The sequence below is a fragment of the Mesoplodon bidens genome (genome assembly GCF_964165515.1).
Source record: "Mesoplodon bidens genome assembly, chromosome: 17".
Taxonomy (NCBI): domain Eukaryota; kingdom Metazoa; phylum Chordata; class Mammalia; order Artiodactyla; family Ziphiidae; genus Mesoplodon; species Mesoplodon bidens.
In genome coordinates, this window is record NC_138174.1 from 140,802 (window position 1) to 162,250 (window position 21,449).

The 21,449-nt window shown below is 47.2% G+C and overlaps 1 protein-coding gene and 1 pseudogene across 8 annotated transcripts in view; one reads left to right on the forward strand and one right to left on the reverse strand.

The window, feature by feature from the left end:
• LOC308605197 (uncharacterized protein) overlaps positions 1 to 21,449 on the forward strand; it is an 85,599-nt gene that overhangs the window by 23,254 nt on the left and 40,896 nt on the right. For 5 of the 7 annotated variants that reach the window (XR_014013637.1, XR_014013638.1, XM_081214951.1 and 2 more), the window contains one exon: positions 19,821 to 19,897. The exons of the other annotated variants lie outside the window; for them this stretch is intronic. Coding sequence is in view for 3 of the 5 variants with exons in the window: in XM_081214951.1 (XP_081071077.1) it covers positions 19,821 to 19,868 (48 nt within the window). In the remaining 2 variants the exon portion in view is untranslated. The remainder of the gene's footprint in view (positions 1 to 19,820; positions 19,898 to 21,449) is intronic. 7 annotated transcript variants of the gene reach the window in all.
• LOC308605142 (putative ATP-dependent RNA helicase DDX28) lies at positions 16,136 to 17,780 on the reverse strand (annotated as a pseudogene). Its single transcript has one exon. The product of its transcript is annotated as a putative ATP-dependent RNA helicase DDX28 (transcript).

A 21,449-nucleotide genomic window follows, 5' to 3' on the forward strand; every position in this document is an offset into this window, starting at 1 on the left:
TATTGAGATGATCATATGGTTTTTATCCTTCAGGTTTTTTAATATGGTGTATCACATTGATTTGCATGTATTGAAGAATCCTTGCATCACTGGGATAAACCCAGCTTGATTATGGTGTATGATCCTTTTAATGTGCTGTTGGATTCTTTTTGCTAGTATTTTGCTGAGAATTTTTGCATGTATGTTCATCAGTAATATTGGCCTGTAGTTTTCATTATTTGTGACATCTTTGTCTGGTTTTGGTATCAGAGAGATGGTGGTCTCATAGAATAAGTTTGGGAGTGTTCCTCCCTCTGCTATATTTTGGAAGAGTTTGAGAAGGTTAGGTGTTAACTCTTCTCTAAATATTTGATAGAATTTGCCTTTGGAGCCATCTGGTCCTGGGCTTTTGTTTGTTGGAAGATTTTAATGACAGTCTCAATTTCAGTGCTTCGGATTGGTTTGTTTATAGTTTCTATTTCTTCCTGGTTCAGTCTTGGAAGTTTGTGCTTTTCTAAGAATTTGTCCATTTCTTCCAGGTTGTCCATTTTACTGGCATATAGTTGCTTGCAGTAACCTCTCATAATCCTTTGTATTTCTGCAGTGTCAGTTGTTACTTCTCCTTTTTCATTTGTAATTTTATTGATTTGAGTCTTCTCCCTTTTTTTCTTGATGACTCTGGCTAATGGTTTTATCACTTTTGTTTATCTTCTCAAAGAATCAGCTTTTAGTTTTTTTGATCTTTGCTGTCTCCTTCATTTCTTTTTCATTTATTTCTGATCTGACCGTTATGATTTCCTTCCTCTGCTGACTTTGGGTTTTTTTTTTTCTTTCTCTAATTGCTTTAGGTGTAAGTTTAGCTTGTTTATTTGAGATGTTTCTTGTTTCATGAGGCAGGATTGTATTGCTATAAACTTCCCTCTTAGAACTGCTTTTGCTGCATCCCATAGGTTTGGGGTCATCATGTTTTCATTGCCATTTGTTTCTAGGTATTTTTTAATTTCCTCTTTGATTTCTTCAGTGATCTCTTGGTTATAAAGTAGTGTATTGTTTAGTGTCCATGTGGTTGTATTCTTTTACAGATTTTTTCCTGTAATTGATATCTATTCTGATAGCATTGTCGGAAAAGATACATGATACAATTTCAATTTTCTTAAATTTACCAATGCTTGATTTGTGACCCAAGATATGATCTATCCTGAAGAATGTTCCTCAAACACTTGAGAAAGAGTGTATTCTGTTGTTTTTGGATGGAATGTCCTATAAATATCAATTAAGTCCATCTTGTTTAATGTATCATTTAAAGCTTGTGTTTCCTTATTTATTTTCATTTTGGATGATCTGTTCATTGGTGAAAGAGGGGTGTTAAAGTCCCCTACTACGATTGTGTTACCTTCGATTTCCCCTTTTATGGCTGTTAGCCTTTTCCTTATGTATGGAGGTGCTCCTATATTGGGTGCATAAATATGTACAATTGTTATGTCTTCTTCTTAGGTTGATCCCTTGATGATTATGTAGTGTCCTTCTTTGTCTCCTGTAATAGTCTTTATTTTAAAGTCTCTTTTTTCTGATATGAAAATTGCTACTCTAGCTTTCTTCTGATTTCCATTTGCATGGAATATTTTATTCCATCCCCTCACTTTCAGTCTGTATGTGTCCCTAGGTCTGAAGTGGGTCTCTTGTAGACCGCATATATACCGGTCGTGTTTTCAGGTCCATTCAGCCAGTCTATGTCTTTTGGTTGGAGCATTTAATCCATTTACATTTAAGGTAATTATTGATATGTATGTTCTTATTACCATTTTCTTAATTGTTTTGGGTTTGTTATTGTACGTCTTTTCCTTCTCTTGTGTTTCCTGCCTAGAGAAGTTCCTTTAGCATTTGTTGTAAAGCTGGTTTGGTGGTGCTGCATTCTCTTAGATTTTGCTTGTCTGTAAAGGTTTTAATTTCTCTGTTGCATCTGAATGAGATCCTTGCTGGGTAGAGTAATCTTGGTTGTAGCTTTTCCCCTTTCTTCACTTTAAGTATGTCCTGCCTGTCCCTTCTGGCTTGCAGAGTTTCTGCTGAAAGATCAGCTGTTAACCTTATGGGGATTCCCTTGTATGTTATTTGTTGTTTTTCCCTTGCTGCTTTTAATATTATTTCTTTGCATTTAATTTTTGATAGTTTGATTAATATATGTTTTGGCATGTTTCTCCTTGGGTGTATCTTGTATGGGACTCTCTGCACTTCCTGGACTTGATTAACGATTTCCTTTCACATATTAGCGAAGTTTTCAACTATAATCTCTTCAAATATTTTCTCTGTCTCTTTCTTTTTCTCTTCTACTTCTGTGACCCCTATATTCGAATGTTGGTGTGTTCAACATTGTCCCAGAAGTGTCTCAGATTGTCCTCAATTCTTTTCATTCTTTTTTCTTTATTCTGCTCTGTGGTAGTTATTTCCACTATTTTATCTTCCAGGTCATTTATCCATTCTTCTGCCTCAGTTATTCTGCTATTGTTTCCTTCTAGAAATTTTTTAATTCCATTTACTGTGTTGTTCATCATTGTTTGTTTGCTCTTTAGTTCTTCTAGGTCCTTGTTAAACATGTCTTGTATATTCTCCATTCCAGTTCCAAGATTTGGGATCATATTTAGTATCATTACTCTGAATTCTTTTTCAGGTAGACTGCCTATTTCCTCTACATTTGTTTGGCCTGGTGGGTTTTTACCTTGTTCCTTCATCTGCTCTGTGTTTCTCTGTCTCCTCATTTGGCTTTGTGGACGGTGTTTGGGGTCTCCTTTACGCAGGCTGAAGATTCGTAGTTCCTGTTGTTTTTGGTGTCTGCCCCCAGTGGCTAAGTTTGGTTCAGTGGGTTGTGTATGCTTTCTGGTGGAGAGGACTGGTGCCTGTGTTCTGGTGGGTTTGTCTGGATCTTGTCTTTCTGTTGGGCAGGTCCGCATCCGGTGTTGTGTTTTGGGGTGTCTGTGACCTATTATGATTTTAGGCAGCCTCTCTGATAATTGGTGGGCCTGCATTCCTGTCTTGCTAGTTGTTTGGCATTGGATGTCCAGCACGGGATCTTACTGGTCTTTGAGTGGAGCTGGGTCTTAGCATTGAGACGGATATCTCTGGGAGGCTTTCGCCGTTTTGATATTACAAGGTGCCCAAGGTCTCTGGTAGACCAATATTCTGAACTCTGCTCTCCCAACTCAGAGGCACAGGCCTGACACCTGGCTGGAGCACCAAGACCCTCTCAGCCACACAGCTGGGGGTGAGAGCAAGAGCTAGCTTTGGTACATCTCAAAGAACACCAATGAGATTCACTCACCATTTTCTCTCCATCAGTGAAGAAAACAAATTTCAGTGTTCGGTGAGACAGCCACCTTGGTAGCCAGCCTCCAAGAAGGCCCTAATCATACCCTAATTATCTCCCAGTCATCATGCACCTGTGTGCCTCCTCACAGTTGAAAAGGGCTGATGTTTTAACTAATAAGACATTGCAGAAATGACAAAGTGCAGCTTCCAAAGGTATAAAAGATATTGGAGCTTCTGCTTTGGTTTCTGCTAGATCACTCATCCTAGGGTAAGCCAGCTGCCATGTAATGAGGACACTCAAGCAGCCCTAAGGAGAGATTCATGTGGCAAGGAGCTGAGGCCTCTTACTTACAGCCACATGAGTGAGTCATCTCACAAGTCACAGTACTTAATTTTATTTATTTATGGTTGTGTTGGGTCTTCAATGCTGCACAGGGTTTCTCTAGTTGTGTCGAGCAGGGGCTACTCATCATTGTGGTGCATGGGTTTCTCCTTGCTGTGGTTTCTCTTCTTGTGGAGTATGGGCTCTAGGTGCATGGACTTCAGTAGCTGTGTCACGCAGGCTCAATAGTTGTTGCTTGCAGGCTCTAGAATGCAGGCCAAGTAGTCGTGGCACACAGACTTAGTTGCTCTACAGCCTGTGGGATCTTCCCAGACCAGGGATTGAACCCCTGTCCCCTGCATTGGCAGGCAAATTCTTACCCACTGAGCTACCAGGGAAGTCCAGTGTGCTCTTTTTTAAACCTAGTCTGTTTTCATTATTTTCTATCTTAACTGTTCTATATTAAATAAAAAAAATAATACTCCTTTCTACCCCTCCTCTTTGAGGATGATATATGAAGAAGTATGTCTTATTTATTAATCTGAAATTTTCACCTTACTTTTAAGAAGTAATCACAATGTCAAGTATTTAATACCTTTCACTTACACCTTGAAAAGCATGGATATTAAAGTGCTAATATAATTACCTTCCCTAGTCTATCATTTTTACTTTTTGTTATGTATAAAAAACAACTAAAAATATGCATGGTTTGTAAGGAAATGACAAATTTCAGAAAATTCAGAATCTGCATACACTCTATACATAGCTTCTAGATACAGACACAGAAAATTGCCAGATACTCAGAGCCCCCCTTGTCCAATTCTAGTGACTCCCCTTAAGGTTTAATATTGTTCTGGTATCTAACAAAAAGATCACTTTACCTGTATTTTGTATTTTATATAAATGTAATGGCACAGTAAAATCACTTTTGGATTGGGCTTTTTTATTTTATGTTGTTTATGAATACGCCTATATGGTTGCCTGTTGTTGTTGTCATGCACTGGCACTGTTGCATAGGATTCCATAGTGTAAATATTTAACTATTAATTATTTTTTTCCAAAATGTATTACAATATGAGTGAGTTTCAGTTTGGGTCTATTGAGAATTGCACTGGTATATACATACTAGAACTTGAGCTTTGGTGGTATGTGTATAAATTATTGTTCAATATACATGTAGTAGTAAAATTTTTGACTCATGGCTTTCATCTGTTTATCTTTTTAGATATTTCTAAATATTTTCAAAACATTTGTATGATTTTTCATCCTCAGCAGCAGTGAATGAGATTCAAGGATTACACACATTCTTGTCAAACTTGATAATACCTGTCATTTTCATTTGAACTTTCTGGTTGGTGAGTGATAATTCCAGGTATGACTTTTTTGCATTTAATTGACTACTAAGAAGCCAAGCATCTTTTGATATGTTTACTTAACGTTCTGTACTCTCTTTCTTGAAATATCTTTTGGTATATTTTTCCCATCTTTGCTATTACATTATCTTCTTATTGAAGACTTTTTTTTTAACATCTGAAGACTTCTTATTTAGGAATTTTAAATATATACTTGATATAAGTTCTTCTCTCTTTCTGTCTCTCCTCTTTATTTAGATGAGTGTCAGTTTTTAATGTTAATAACATCTAATTTGTTATTTTCCTCTATTTAGTCTTATTTCTATTTATTTATGTAATCTTCTTATCTGTTGCAGAACACATTATATATTCTAAACCACAAATATGTTTTCGTTTCTTCAATAAATCTAATTGATAAGCTTTAAATTTAAGTTAACTTTCTGAACTAAATATGTTGTATCATAGTGAGCATTAATTTGTCTATGACAGCTGAAAGGTTACATTTATTCAGAAAATGTTGTATTCAGCTTTCTTTTCATTTGCTCCTACTTCTCATTGATTCACAGAGGTAAACATCACTTCATCCATGGATCTGACTTTTCTTGATTTCTCACGATCATTCTCATTAATTCTTCTTGCCTCATGAAATCTTTAGGCATTGCATTATTCCACAAAAGCAAAAAGCTTCCTTGGGCCTTTTTCCTCAGAAGATTGATTATTCCCACATTTTAAATGGGAGATTGCAATAAGTTAGGAGAAAATGCCACAGGGGTCTCTCTCTCTTTTTTTTTTTCTTTCACATCTTGTATCAGCCTCTGCTTGCACTCTGTGTTCAAAGATTTTTGTACAACACATTGATAGAAGTGCCAGGTGTTTCTCTCCTTGGGGCAAAAGACAGATTAATTACCTGACAAATAAAATAAAGACAGTGTCGTTCTCTGTTCACATGTTGGAAAGGATTGCTTGCATCCTAATTTAAAAGTTTCAGGTGAGTGAAGCTTAAGATTCCAAAGCTTTAATCCATATTTGCACCATGCACAGCATCCAACAGGACTGCTTTACATAACCCCATGAGACTTTGGTGTGCAAGTGAAATAGATAAAAATATAAAACTATTGCTGTCCTTTTGGGTTCATAAAAAAGATTTTTTGTCTCATTTAAAATATATATATTTTTAAATCCAAAAACGTGTCAGGCTAAAATATTGGAATTTCAAACATAGTAAAACCCCTTTTGAATGATGCGAAGTGAGACTTATTTGTAGTGCTGATTTGCATTGCCCACTTGCTTGGTTGGCCAAAAAGGGCCTATGCGTTTTTTCCTGAATACATTCAGGAAAAAAAAAACGTACGCCCTTTTTGGCCAACTGCATCATTGTCGAAGTTCTGCCGCTTTTCATGTGCTTTAAAGGTGACTCCGATCTACCTCTTGAAAACAGTTTCCTGCAATTCTGCCTTGTTTTCAAATCCTCTTCGTTGCCTTACCTCAATAAGGTACGAAAGTTATCATTTATTATCCTGCAGGTTTGTGAATTTTAGTGCCTCTGAGATCCATTTTTCAACTCGCCTTTTTGGGAGCTGGCCTCCAAACCGCAGGATTGCTTCAGGCCCTATTCTGGTTCCGGGGGGCAGGCAGAGCCTTTGGTTAATTCTTCTTCCTGATTGGAAATTAGAGTGACATGTGTCTGTCCAAACACCTAGAGCTGATCTCTCATTGGTTCCCCCTCTACCCGTTCAGCCTCTGGACAAATTGCAAACTGTACGAAACAGGAGGTTAAAGGTGCTGATTCTCCAAGTGGGGAGATTGTTGGTAAAGCAGCTGGAATGGCGAACCCGAGCACCACGAGATGAAAAATGAGGTGCGTTTTAGAAACGTTTCCCGATCATATGGTGTACCATCCTCTGGGTTTCCCATGCATGTTTTAGCTGTAGGAAGATTCCCTTGAACCTGGAGATTTCTGACCCATGGAATGGGTAGCACGCAGTATTACTTTAAAGGGTCTGCATTTGCTCACGCAACCTCACCAATCCAGTCGCCCCCAAGAGTGTCCAGCCTTATGTCTCTTCCAGCTGTGGGTCTAGATGTGGTCAATCCAGGTTGCATCACAGCCACTGAACGAATTTTGTAAGAATTTCTCTCTCTTTCACTATCTTTGCTTTTTTTTGTAATTTGTATTTATAATGGGATTTAGCTGATTTTCAATGCTGTGTTTGTGCCCCTTTACACCCACTATATTCACTTACCGAGAAATATCAATAAATACTTTTTAAGATTCTTACTATGCAGATATATTTTTCTGTGGTGAATAAGGTGTGTTGAGTCCAGTTCACTGAGCAATGAGTAGGTCTTCTCTATTACATATTTGGTTGATGGAACGGTATCTGTGCTAATTTCAAACTATTGTTTTATGCATCACCCCACCTCACCTTTCCCCTTAAGCAGCCATAAGTGTGTTTTCTAAATGTGTGACTCTGTTCTGTTTTGTAATTTAGTTCATGTAGCGATTTTTACATTCCGTCTATAACTGATATCTATGATAAGTTTCTTTATCTGTGTGACGTATTTCTCTTAGAATCATCGTACCTAAATCCACTCATTATGCTGCTACTAGCCTTAGGACATTGATTTCATGGCTGAGTGATATTCCATTGTACATAAGTACTACAACTTGTTTATCCATTTTACTCTTTCATGAGATACTTAAGGTGTACCCAAGTCGAGGATTTTGTGAACACAGCAGCCCTAAAATTTGGGGTGCCTGTGTCCTGTCGATTTTTGGTTTTCTCAAGATATAAGCCCATGAGTGGAAGTGCCCTGTGCTCTGTAGCTCTGTTTTTTAGATGTTTTAGGAAACACCATACACTTCTCCAGAGTGACCATTGGCAATTTACATCCCGCCCATCAGCGTAAAAAAGCTCCCTTTTCTCCTTGACTTGTCCTGCGTTTCTGGTTTTTACACTTTTTCAGCATGGCCCTTTTGACCAATGCCTAGTGAGACTTCTTTGCAGTGTTGATTTGCATTGCCCGCTTGTTTGGTTGGCCAAAAAGGGCGAATGCGTTTTTTCCTGAATATATTCAGGTGCTCACCAGGGCGTGTAGCAGGTGTGGGTGAGTGTCACGTAGCGCACACCCAGCGCATAGAAGGTACGCAGGATGGAGAGGCTACTGTCCAGTGAGTGGCCGCCCTCCACACCAGTGAGGCAAGCCAACTTCCGGGTATTGTTGAGAGCTGGGGGCAGGTAGGTCAGATGATCATTTTCAGAGGCAGGAGTAGCTTACTGAAGTCCTTAACACCCACCACCACCAGTCTGTTTACCTCTTCTTTTGGCCATGCCGCGCAGCATGAGGGCTCTTAGTTTCCCCACCGGGGATCAAACCCAAGCCCCCTGCAGTGGAAGCGTGTTGTCTTAACCTCTAGACTACCAGGGAACTCCCCCGTCTACCTTTAACTGAGGTCACAAGCTCCAGCTCAGAATAGGAGGCACACATGAGGCGGATGAGGTCAATTTGTTCCATGGTGAGGTGCACAGCATCCCGTTCGTGGGTCTGGCATGGGACGTAGGCTGACCAGAACTGAGGGAAGCCAGGGCTTAGTTTGGGCTTTGGAACTCCTTGGGCTTCTCATAGCCTCCTCAGCTGGCACAGCATTCACTGTGCCCAGAAGTCACATGTAATGCGTTGCTTTTTCTGTGGTACTTGGCAGCCCGTCAGGTGGGCTCACTGTGACCCCTGTAGCCCCCAGCATCCATGGCATGGCACTTTCTAGGTCACTATGGTAACTTCGTTCCAATGTGAGTAACCTGTGGTCTCTGAGGCCCCCAAAGTGCCCCACATTCCCCAGCAGCCATGGCACCTTGTGTGTCCCTTTGGTACCTGGCCACCCACGAGACTGTCTTTCAGCCTGTCCAAGCTGGTCTAGCCATGGCTGAAATTGCGCAGATTAACATGCTGTAGCCCACTGTGGTAAAACTGCCTCAGGACCAGGGGCATGTTGGTGTGGCTGGAGGGAGGTCAAGGCAAATGGGTGGGCTCCTTAGGTCTTGGGATCAGGCAGGACACATTGCCTGGCCTGGGCCAGCCTGGGGGTCCCCCACCTCACACTGTCACACAGACTATACTAGGAGCAGCTGAGGCCTGGGCTGAGGGGTTCTCGCCGGGGAGGGGATGACAGAGAAGGGGAAGGGCATCCATAGATGATGGAGAGGACATCCAGGGGTGGTGTGAGGGAGCTTCCCCACTAGCGCTGCATGCTCCAGACCTCCTCCCCTGCCCAGGGCCAGGCTAGGCCCCCACCGGCCCCCAGCAGCCCGCACACACTGCAGCCACCCTTCCACAAGCGGGAAGTCCCGCATCAGGGCCCGTGTGCGCTCCCGCAGACTTGGGGTGCTGGAGGTGCCCGGCGTGGTCTGCACGCGGGTTACCGGCCGCAGCAGCAGACTCAGCAGGAGCAGCAGGCACAGCAGAGGCCGCTGGCTGCATACACGGGGACCTTCGAGGCCCCCGGGCCGCAAGCTGTGCAGGGCAAGGCAGGCGGGCAGAGGCGGGTCTGAGAGGGGCGGGCGATGGGGTTCTGCCCGTCGACACAGGCCACCCAGCGGCGCGGCCTCGCGAGGGGGGCGGGGTGAGGGAGGGGATACAGAGTCACAGGACCCTGACCCGTGTGCGGAGACCCGCGATCCGGATCCGGGAAGCCCGGCAGCCACAGGGCGGCACTGCCCTCCCGCCCCCTGCTCAGAGGCAGCCCCCGCGGGCTAAGCTGGCCTCTGCTGAGAACCCACTCGCCTCCCATCGTGGGTTCCCTCCACCCCCGCCCCTCTTCCCACTCCCACTGCTCCGAGGGGGTGCCCTAGGTTGCTCTCCCCCGCCTCTGACCTTCCTGTCCAAGCTGGGGTGCTTCTCTCAGAAGGCCACCTGCAGCCCGCGGCCTCCCGGGAGCACACCTCATCCCCATCTGCCTGCAGCCGGCCCCGCCCACCCCGAGGGCTGCGTGCGAGTGTCTCTGTGGCCACAAGTGCTCTGGGCTCCCGGTTTCCCGGGACTGGGCCATGGGGGCTGGTGTGGGGGAAGAGATATGTTCTGGAAATGGGGGGGGTAACCTTGTGAGCTCTGGATTCAGGAGGGGGCCCTCTGCCCCCAACCTTCTCTCTCCTCCTACTTGACTCCCCAACCTGCATGACCATTCTCTGGGGACTTGAACCAGCACCTGGGAACTATCAGGAACCTCCCCCACTTCTGTCAGCCAGCCTCAGGAGAGCGCCCTCAGGAGTTGCTACACCTCCCCAGGGCCTGAATAGAGGGACTTTTGGGATGTGAACTGAACAACCTTCTGGGGAGAGTCAACGACCCTTTTACTCAACAGAGCAGGAACTCAGTCAGTAGGCTATTTGTGTGGAAGGAAATGAAGTCGCTTCCATGGCAGAAGAGCCCCCGCCGCAGCAACCTTTGTCCCAGAGCTGCTGGCTGACCTTCTGGCCAGGATCCCTCCTACCTCAGCGTGGAAGGCCCGGCCTCGTGAAGAAGTGTAGGTTCTGAAGAAAGACCTGGCACCTGGGTTCTGCTGCTACACTTGCCTTATCTCGTGGCCCTTGTGTCTCTAGCTTTCCCAGAAACCTCAAGGGCTAAGTGCCTGTGCTTGCTCAGAGGCCGCACGCCATTCCCCATTTCCAGCCTCAGGCCCTCCTGCTAGCTGCCTCCTCTAGGGACCCCCTCCCCCCCAACACACACACACACACACACTGGGGATGTGCCTTCTCACAGAAGCTCAACCACTGAGATGATTTAGGGACTGTGCCCAAACTCCTGCATCCCCAGCCTCTCAAGTTTTTGCTCTGATCCCTGGCACCCCCTGGAGCTGTTCCACCTTTGGAACCTTTCCCGGGTGGCAGGAGTGCCTAGCACAGGGGTAGTGATCTAAGTCTGAGCACTGGCGACCCTACAAATCTGTTACAGAAAAACATTTTATTGAGCAGTAAGGGACCCCACTGGGGACAGAAAGGGCTGGCAATAAAGGAGCATGTGAACCTCGGGGCAAGGTGCGTGCTGCTTGACTCTCCATCCTGTTCTTGCTTCAGGGAGCAGGGCTTCCTGGGCCTCTCTATCCTGCCTCCTGAGACCCCAGGCAGGAGGCTCTTTGGGAAGCCACAGATTGCTGCTTTCAGCTTCAAAAAGCCCAGCTCCCCCCTGGTTTGTGGTGGTGGCCGCTGACAATGGCTCAGGGCAGGAGCCCATGTGATAGACTGCTAAGGCTTCTCTGCACCCTGTATCTGCTCCTGCATCCTCCTCGGCTCGCAGAGTGCAGACTTAACTTTCTTCAGCTCACAAAGGGGCCCGTGAGGATTGAGCAGAGGAATGCCAGGTTTTCTTCCAGGCCAGCTTCCGCCCTGGGATGTTCAGGGCAGACTCTCATTTCAAACCTCACTTTCTGAGGCTCCTGGCTTATGGCCATTGAGTGTGCAAGGAGGCTCCTGGCTGAGGAAGGCTCAGACAGAACGACGCAGGTTCTAATCTGTGGTAGTGGGCAGTGGGGGGGGGAGGGGTCACTGCAGGAAGAGGCATTCGCTGCCTTAGGCAGTTAAACCATTGCCCTGTCTTCAGAATGGTTCAGCCAGCAAGATTCTGTGGAGTCCACCTCCTGGCATCATGCTACAATCGCCGGATTTTGGGTCTGGAGCAACCGAGATCTTCGTCTGACTCTTCCGGAGTGTGCTTTCTCTCGGGAGCACGTCTGGGGACTGGCTTCTCGGCTTCCACCTTTGCTGGCGTGGCCAAAGGAGCATCCCCGTAGGCCTGGTAGCCACCAACCAGGCAGTATGTCTCCCCATGCCGGCCCAACTGCGTTTCTCCTCACCCTCAGTTGAGGATATGGTAGTGACCAGGTGTAGGAGGAGAAACGGGAGCCACAGCTGCTGCAAAGAAAAGCAGAGCTGATCAGTCACTTCTGCTGTACACAGTCTCCTGCCAGAATTTCCCTCTCTCATGTCTTTCCCAGTTTCTGGCTGAAGACCTTTAATCTACTTGACATCCAAAACACAGCCTTGGCCCATCACCTCTATGAGTCCCTAGAGAAGGGACACTGGCTACAAAAGCAATTCCTAGAGCCTACGGTTGCATCAGGTGAGGTAGTCTCTTCACCGTTTCCAGGGAAAACAGTAGAACCCGAAAGTAATTGCAATCATGATCCTCTCATCTCTCCCTTCCACAACAGAGAAAACATTTCTTGCAGTGTGTCACTTCTGAGGCTTTAATGGAAACGTCTTTCAAGTTTTGGAAAAAGATAATCTAATATAAATTGGTTAAGGACCCCTCCCACCTTGGCAACCCCTCTTGGGCCCCATTTACACTGCCTGTTACAACCACACTGAACTCTAGCCCTCTGATACTTTTATCTAGATTAGAACAAGGCCAAATACTGAGAGTGATCAGGAGACTCAGAACCGGGTTCTGGGTACCAAGTGTAGGCTCACATCCACCCAGCCTCCTGGGACACCATCTGCTCAGCCCTCCAGTCTCACTAGCACTTCATCACCCCCCTTGGTTCTTCTGGTCTTCCCATGAATATGGCACCACCCTCTCCCCTAGTACTCAGCAGCTCAGTATGGGATGTGTCTGAGGGGACCGATATAGATGTGTACAGGACAGCACAGAGGTGCCTGGGTTTGAAGGTGCGGTTCAAGAGTGGCCCTCTGCTTCCCTGGTGGCACAGTGGTTGAGAGTCCGCCTGCCGATGCAGGGGACGCGGGCTCGTGCCCCGGTCCGGGAAGATCCCACATGCCGCGGAGTGGCTGGGCCCGTGAGCCATGGCCGCTGAGCCTGCGCGTCCGGAGCCTGTGCTCCGCAACGTGAGAGGCCACAACAGTGAGAGGCCCGTGTACTGCAAAAAAAAAAAAAAAAAAAAGAGTGGCCCTCTTCCTCAAACTGCTCCGTTTACCATCTGCCAACAAAAATGCGCTTGTCTTTTGCTAAGAGGCCAATCAGGAAAGGGTCTGAATGGAAGCATCCTGTAGCCCAAAGCGGAAGGCTACATTTATAAAGATCAGAAGCTTCCTGAACACTAGTTCAGGGATGACCTTTCACTTGTCCTCAGCAGTGAGCACTGTGGGACCCTGAAGGTGTCCCAGGTCACTGGTATTACTTACAGCTGGGAAAGTGCTGAGGTTTACGTAGTGGGCAAGCCCCACAGGAACATGTGGCAGCCAGGTGAGGTTGTGTGTACACCATGCCTCTTCTACAGATGCCTGGTCTCGGTGTACCTGCTGCACTGCCCAGCCAGGGAACAGAGCACAGGTTTGAGTAAATATAGATGATCCGGTCAGACATTCTCTCTCAGACAACCAAAGAGATTGGTATCTGGTGGAGAACTGGTAGGGAAGTTTCTCTGAGGGCAGCACGTTTCCATAGTTATGCTGCCATGGAAACTGTGAGAAGGCCTGTGAGGTCATCACTACCCAGTGAGGTCATAATAAGGAACCTGTGACTTGCGGGTCAGGCTTCAGGAGGAGGGGCAGTTTTGTGGAGGAGAGCAGGGTGGAGGCAGAGGTACTCTGCCTGGTCCCTCACACCTGGGCCTCCCCGCCCATGCCCTAGTCTAGTAGACACCCCACGTGGGGCGTGCAGGTGGGCTGGTACAGGAGGGCAAGAGAGACCCACATTCTGAAACTGGCTTGAGAGGCAAGATTAACATTAAGAGACAGCTAGGTTGTATGGCACTGACCCTAAGAGGCAGAGAATTGTGTGGACTGGGGAATCAGGGAAGGCTCCTTGGCAGTGGGCCTGAAGGACAAGTGAGATTTGGACCCATGGGGAAGAGAGAGAAGACATTCCAGTTTGGAAGAATAAAAGGAAAGACACACTCTTCTCGACCTTGTCCTGCCCCAAATATAAATTCATAGAACCCTCACATTTTTACACCTGAGGGCTTAAAAAAACCAAGATGTTAAGGGGCCTACCCAGTGTTACACAGCTAGTGGAGAGGGGTTCTGCTCAATGGTTACGTTCATGTTGGGGCACCGGATTTACAGCTGATAGGAATGTGAGGACAAGCTCATGCCATTTCAAACATTTCCAAGTGATACTGAGAGAGATGTTAAAGGTGCAAAATGAGGGTGCTGAATGACCTCACAAAGTGGGAATGGTGGGCCCATTTTAATATGAAATTCAAAACAAATTCATGACAAAAGGACATAATACAAAATGACAACATAATCATTACACTCCCCTCTCCCCTAGAAGTAAAAATCATTATAATCCTCTCTCTCTCCACCATGAAAGGATGAGATAAAGGCTCAGCAGCAGCCCCCGTGAAAAACATGGTCAACGCTGTGAAGAGGGGTTAGTAAGACGACTTGGTCCGACTCAGAGAAGGAAGGAGACAACTCTGCCCTTAGCCTGATCAGGCCCACAGGAAGGAACCACACTTGGGGCAGCCTTTGATAGTGTGGCAATGAGAGAGAACCTTCTTTAAGAGGGGACTCCCTGTTGCCGACCTTGAAAAAGCAAAGATGGGACCTTCGTTTACTGGGGCTGTTGCAGAGGGGATGTGTCCAGGAGGTAGAGACTGCTTGGACTACCCTTTTAGAGGTTGGGCCACCCTGGTCGAGAACCACAGCACCTTCTATCCCTAAACTGCTTGAATCTGGGTGCCCGTTAGGACAGACGAAGTCAGGCCTCATTGGAGCAGACTGCCTTTTGGAGTGGTAGAAGGTAAATGTGAAGGGGAATGCTTGCTCTGGCGGAGGTTTGTCACGGCAGGTGGGCCAGCATGAGACCATTCAGAATCTCCAAGGCTCCAGAGATTACATGGCTGGGAGCATCCCTCTGATGTGGTGTGGGGACTCCTACCTTAACAGGACCTGGCTGGGCATCTGGGGGAGGCAGAATAAACGGTTTATTAACTTAAGAGAGCGAGAGAATCACCTGGGGGGTTCCACAAAACCACTTAAAAAGCCTTGTACCTGGATTCTTGAGCCAACCCTCAGAAAACTTATCTAGATCTGGAGTAGGGCTCAGGAAGCTGCACTTTTAATAAGCTTCCTGGGCAGTCCCACCACAGTGGTCCATGGATAGAGCGACCAAATTATTGTGTATTCTCGGTTGCTTTTGGGAGTCAAAGTGGGCAATATTAAAAACTGCAGCAGGCATACGTATAAACGGAATATTCAAGGCAAGCAGAGGTGTATAGTTATTCTATGCATGAATCAGATTTCAGAAAAGCTAGCCTGGTGGTTAAAGAACACAACCCTTAGGACAGACCAGATTCTTTCCTACTTACTTGGGTGATTTTGACCAAGTTCTTTTATCCTTCTGACTGTTTCTTCATATGGAATAGAGCTATGACTGTACATTTAGCACAATATTCTCTCTCGGCAAAGGTTGCTCTGGGTCCATTTGTGTTCTCTGCAACTTAACCCTTTCCAGTGTGCAAGCATTTTTAAGTTGTTTGGTGAAGTATTACATTTGACTTTCAACAGTTCATTACTTTGGGCAAAGCTTATATAATGCTGCAGAGACTAGAACCTATGCAGAGATAGTGAGAGGATGTTATAAGCTTATTCTGCCGGTTTATAAAAAAGTTTAACCTTTTCTCCTCTTCCTCCACCTGCCACCAAGAGATGAGAAAGAAGGCAGAGCCTGGAAATGCACACCAAGCAATACTTCGGTGTCAGTTTGCCTTTATTCCTCTGCCAGTACTTCCCAGAGAGATTTCACCAAAAGTGCCTAAGCTTGCCATGGCCATTGTTGTGAAGAAAGTTTCTCTCTATTGCTAGTCACATCCCCTTTTCCTTCTCCTGGGGGTTTAATGGATGTTTGGGGGCAGGAAACAAAATTTAAACTAAAACATCAATTGAGAGAGCCTTCGTCCTAAGTGTGGTACTTTGGAGTGTGCATCTTCTCAGAGTCTACGGAATTCTGCCCCAGTGGAAACTGTTATTAAGGGGCACCCATAGAAACATCGCTTATTGTTAGAAACCACGACATAATACAGAGCCAAGATCGACATTATTCTTCACGTGAAAGACTGCAGAGAGCCAAGCGCAGTAGTTCACCCTCAAGTGCTGGCCAGCAACTAACCTTTTGAAGCCAGACTGTAGCCCGGGTCTTCAGAAGGTGACTAGGCAGCCCAGAGCACCCTACTGACAAGTGTGCTCACCCATCCAGCACAGAGGGAAAGATCCCTGTTATGGCATCATATATAAGCCTGCTGCAATAAGGTTTGCTGGTGCAAAGACTCTCTCACTGAGGACCCCAGTCCTGGGAGGCTTCTCCTCTGGCGAGCTGCCAGTTCAATCTTCTGAGCCAGACTCACGTCCCAGGGATGGGTCACAAAGCTGACGACGGTGCCTGGCACCTCGCCCCCAACCCGGCCCACCCTCCCTGCTCTGTGGATGTAGTCTTGCAGGGTGAGAGGGAAATCATAATTGATGACTAGCTCCACCTGGGTGCTGTCCAGGCCCTGAGAGGCAATGTCTGTGCAGAGAAGAATGTCTCGGGAGCCCTTCTGGAAGGACTGGAAGATGCCTGCTCTCATTGAGGCTGGCATCTGTCCCTGCAGTCTTAAGTGTTGGATTTTGTGGTCATCCAGAATATATACCCCAGCCAGTTCACAGTGCTGGAGCAATTACAGAACACCAGAACAGTTCCTGTGGGGCCAATCCTATATGCTCTGTCATGCTGCCTGAGGATCTGCACCAACCCAGTCACCTTCTCTGTTCCCTTTGGCCTCATGAATGTCTGTCTGACATGAGGCATGATGCAGTGGAGCTTGTCACTGGTAACGGTGGTTAGAGAGTCTAAGCTGGCAACTTTACTCAGCAGCTGGCCTACACCTTCGGGAAATGTGGCCCCCACCAGCACTAACTGAGCTTTGAGATTGAAGGGGTCTTTTAAGTCAGCTGGGCCTTCTGCTATATGGCTCCCCTCCAAGATGTAATCCACCAGTTCCAGGAAGCTTTCATCCAACAGCGTGCCTGCATCATCCAACACCAAGAAGGAGAGCGGCTCCAGGCTGATCAGTTGAGTTTTCAGGGCCTTCCACAGAGCCCCCGGAGTGGCCACCAGAATATCTGCTGGAGGTTGTTTGGACAGTTGCAGCCTGATCCTCCTCATGCCATGTACTCTCCCTAACTCCCGCACCTGGAGGTCCAAGGAGCTGCCCAAGGGCTGGGCCACGGCCCGCACCAGTTCAGCTAATTTTCGAGAAGGCACAAGAACCAGGCCTCGAGGAGCAGGGATACGACAGGGGTCCAGGCTTGGCTGGCCCAAGAGCCATTGAAGGAGAGGTAGCATGTAGCTGACAGTTTTGCCACTGCCGGTTTCTGCGGCGCAGAGGATGTGGCGGCCGCGAAGGAGTGGGGGAATGGTACTCCACTGCACGGTTGTGGGCCGAACAACTTCGGGAGCAGCCTCTTGTAGTGCGCTCAGAACGCGGAGCTCCAGACCCAGTTCGGTTCAGCTGCCGTTGGGCGAGAGGTTCCGCAGCGCTGGAGTCTCATATTGCACGCGCTCGATGGAGAAATGGTCCGCGTGGGCGCGCCGATTCCTCCAGCCGCACGAAGCGAGTGGTGCGGGCTCCCAAGGGCCCAGCGTGAGGTGTGCCGCTGGTTCAACTCCGGTCGCCGCGCTGACATCAGCAGCAGCCCCGGTCGCTCCAGCACCGGCCGCGAGGGGCTCCGCTGCCCGCTCTGCCGCTCTTCCTGCCGCCGCTGTAGAGCCCGCGGGATGCGTACCACGGGCAGGGGCTCGTTGGGACCGCGGACCGTCAGGTCCCGGCGAGGCGCCAGAAGCAACTGAACCGCGAGCGACCACAGCCCCACCCGCCGTGCCAGAGCCATACTCCCCTTGCTGCGGGAGAGGCGCACGACAGTGACGTCACGGGCGCGCCAAGGCCTCGCGGACGGTGGCTGGCGCGGCTCAGTAAGGCCCGCGGAATTGGCGAACTGTGTGGAAGGAGCGGGATCTGTAGAGCTCAGCAGTGGCGAGGTCTGTAGGTCCGAACAGGAGATGGTGACTCCAGACCCCCGCCGACCTTGGGGAAGGGTGCGCGGTGGAGGCAGGACCGGGGTCCGGCGATACGCGGCGATGGGGCCCTGGCATTACGAACCAGGAGGGTGGAGGGCTTCTGGCGATCCGATGTCCGATCCCTGCCGTGCTCTTTCGTCGCCCTCACAGCTCCTGTCATGGCTCGGCCAGTTCGGGTCTCCCCCTGTGACTTATGAGGGTGCGGCGATGTTCTCCCAGATGTGGTCCCCGTGTAAGGTCTTTGAATACAAGTATTTATTGAGAGTCTGAGTGAATGGTCAGGCCTGGGGGCCGAGACCAGGAGTCCGGAGTCGTAGGTCCAGGCTCACCCTTCCCTTAGAGCTCCCCAGAGAGCTGAGGGCCCCGAGGGCAAGCTGATGGCTTTCAGCGTATCTTCTCTAAAGTCAAGAGAACTCATCTCTTGGTGCTTTTCCCCTTTCTTTTCAGCTGAGGTTCATTCTCCCTTCCCTTGTCACCCTTAACAACTTCTCATCCTGAACCCACTGCTTTCTTGGGTAGTTCACCTCCACCGGCTTTCCAGTCAGATACCTCAATTCCGTAAATAGCAGCGAGGAGGGTCCTGCTACAGGTTTGTGGCTTGTCTCACAAAGCCATGGTCAGGCAGAATATTTTACTTGAATTCAGTTGTTCAGGTTGCCAAAAAGCCTTACACTACTGGTACTTCTTGAATGGATCCCGAAAATGGGTGTCCGATCATTTCTGTAATTTCCAGTGCCTGGGGTAGGAGATAAGGTAAACGTGGATTAACCACCTGGGAGGTTCTTAACATCTGGAGAAAGAGTTTTACTTTCATCAGATACCGTTATAGAGATAAATACTACTAAATTTCAAATAGCATTTTGATACACGATAGACTTTCTGGAGAGTTACCTGTTAAGCCAGCAGAGAAGAGAGGTTTGAGTTCTCATGGGTGAACAGAGTCACCCATGTATAGTCACCCATTGGATAGAGCAGTGGCTCTTGAGTGAGGGTGAGTTTGCCCTCACCCTTCCTCCAGGATGTTTGACAATGTCTGGAGACATTTTTCTTTGTCACATCCGGGGTGTGGGGGCGGGGGGGCGGTGCTGCAGACATCTAGTGGGTAGAGGCCAGGATGCTACTACATATCGTACAAGGCATAGGACAGCCCTCCCCACCACCCCAAAAGAATTATCTGGCCCAAAATGTCAATAGCATGCTATGGAGAAACCTTGGATAGAGGCTGAGGACTGAAGAGAGGCTGAGGTTCTCACATGTACTCTCCCTTCAGGTTGTCAGTCACATTTGCCAGACTCTTGTGTGGCCCTGCCCCTTTCCCAGAATGTGTAGCAGGCACACTGATGCCATTGCTTGTCATGGCCTTGGGATGAGAAAACCGTGGGGGCTCCTCAGAGTCATAAACACAGGAAGGAGTGATTTAGGAGGGTGACGTGGGAGAAGAGAGCTTTAGGAAGAACAAAATTGTCCTCATGTGTTTGAGAAATGTTCCAGATGGAAAAGCGATGAGGTGTGCCATGGGGTGTACCATTGCAGAAGGCAGACTGGGACTGATGCGTGACAGGGAGTCAGATTCTGAATTTGATATAGACTGCTGTAGCAACTAGAAATGCCTAGATCTGTCTAGAGAGTGCTGGGTTTTCTGTCACTGCAAAGTTCATGTATAGGCTGATGACCACAGATTGGTGATATGATAGAGGGGAGTTGATATAAAGGATGCTCTAAGATACTGTGATTCTACACCACTTTTATGATTCTTTCCCAGAACTCGGAGCTCTTCGTTCGTTAGCTGAAGAGCTCCTTGGATGTCTGCTCTGACAAGTTTCATCCATTTACATGTGCCACTCATTTTTCAGGTACAAAACAAAGAATCGCTTTGCACAAAGCCAGAAGGGATACACTGAAAGAATGATCAGAAAAGAATAATACATAGGTAAGCATTTACATTGACTTTCTCCACATATTTGAGACAGGGTAGCTGGTTAGTGGCTGCTTTCTTGTGCTCGAGTCCTTACAACGTGATCACCTCAGAATGTCATAGGGATTGGAGCCTGTCTGAGCCTGTCTGTCTCTGCCCGTGGCCCCTAGTTTCTTCTTGTCATTGCTTTAGGTACTGTGTAAGGCCCTTCTCTTTTCCTCCCGCTCACAGCAGACATTGAGTAACCTCTGGTTGTGACTGAGATGCATATTTCACAGTATAGTACTTTAGAAATGAGAAAGGTTTACTTATTGTGGAAACAAATGTAGGCCCCTGGGAGTGTTATTGTCACTTGGTAATGATTTTCCCAGGGCTGCCATGGTAACTGACGTTGCCTGGTTAACCCCTAAGTTTTGAAAAGAATTCTTCCTTGGATCTCAGGTGATAGTGGTACATTCCTTCCTTCATTTATTCATTCAGTATATATTTTCTGAGCACTATGTATGTGTCAGGTACTTTTCATATGGACAGTGAATGAAACAGACAAAATTCCTGCCCTAGTGAACTGTATATTCTGATTTAATTGGCTTGGGGTGAGGCCTGGCCATTGGTAGTTTTAAAAATCTCTCCAGGGCTTCCCTGGTGGCGCAGTGGTTGAGAGTCCGCCTGCCGATGCAGGGGATGCGGGTTCGTGCCCCGGTCTGGGAAGATCCCACATGCCGCGGAGCGGCTGGGCCCGTGAGCCATGGCTGCTGAGCCTGCGCGTCCGGAGCCTGTGCTCTGCAGGGGGAGAGGCCACAACAGTGAGAGGCCCGCCTACCGCAAAAAAAAAAAAAAAAAAAAAAAAAATCTCTCCACATGATTCTAATGTACAACTAGGTTTGAGAATCACAGTTATAAGTGAAGCACTTTGGGAATTGCAAAGGCATTGCAGAAATAAAAAGTGGCTATTGGTATTCCTTCGCTATTCCTGCATTCTCCTGCCTGCATCAGGACTGTTGTACAAGTGCCGATCATTTTCTTTTCAGCCCTTTTCGCTGTTTGCCTAGACCCTTTATCCCTCTTTCTAACCTAACACCTTACCTCCTTCTGGTCTTTCAACCTCCAGTCCCTCATCTGTTTGGGATTTATCCTACACTTGCTGGGAAGCCATTGCAGGGTATAAACAGAGAAGTGGTGTTAGCAGAGATGCCTTTTTCAGACACCATACTGGCTATTGTAAGAGAATGGATAGGAGCGGGCAGGAGAAGATTTGGGGAGACTCATTATGAGACTGGCTTTGTGCACAGTGGTGACCTTGGAGATGGAGTAAAGCAGGCAGGTTAGAGTCATATTTGGAAGGTTAGTGATGGCTTGGAGGCGAATAGGAGTAAGTGATGAATTGGATGTGGGGAATGTGGGTTAAGGATGTGTAATTGGGTAAATGGAGGCACTACTTACTGAAATGGGAAAAATTTTCTCCCCACATATTGGCCTGATACACACCTTCTCACCCTTTAGACCTTGAATCAGAGATTCTTTCTTTTTTTATTTTAATATATTTTATTTTATTTCATTTTTACTTGGG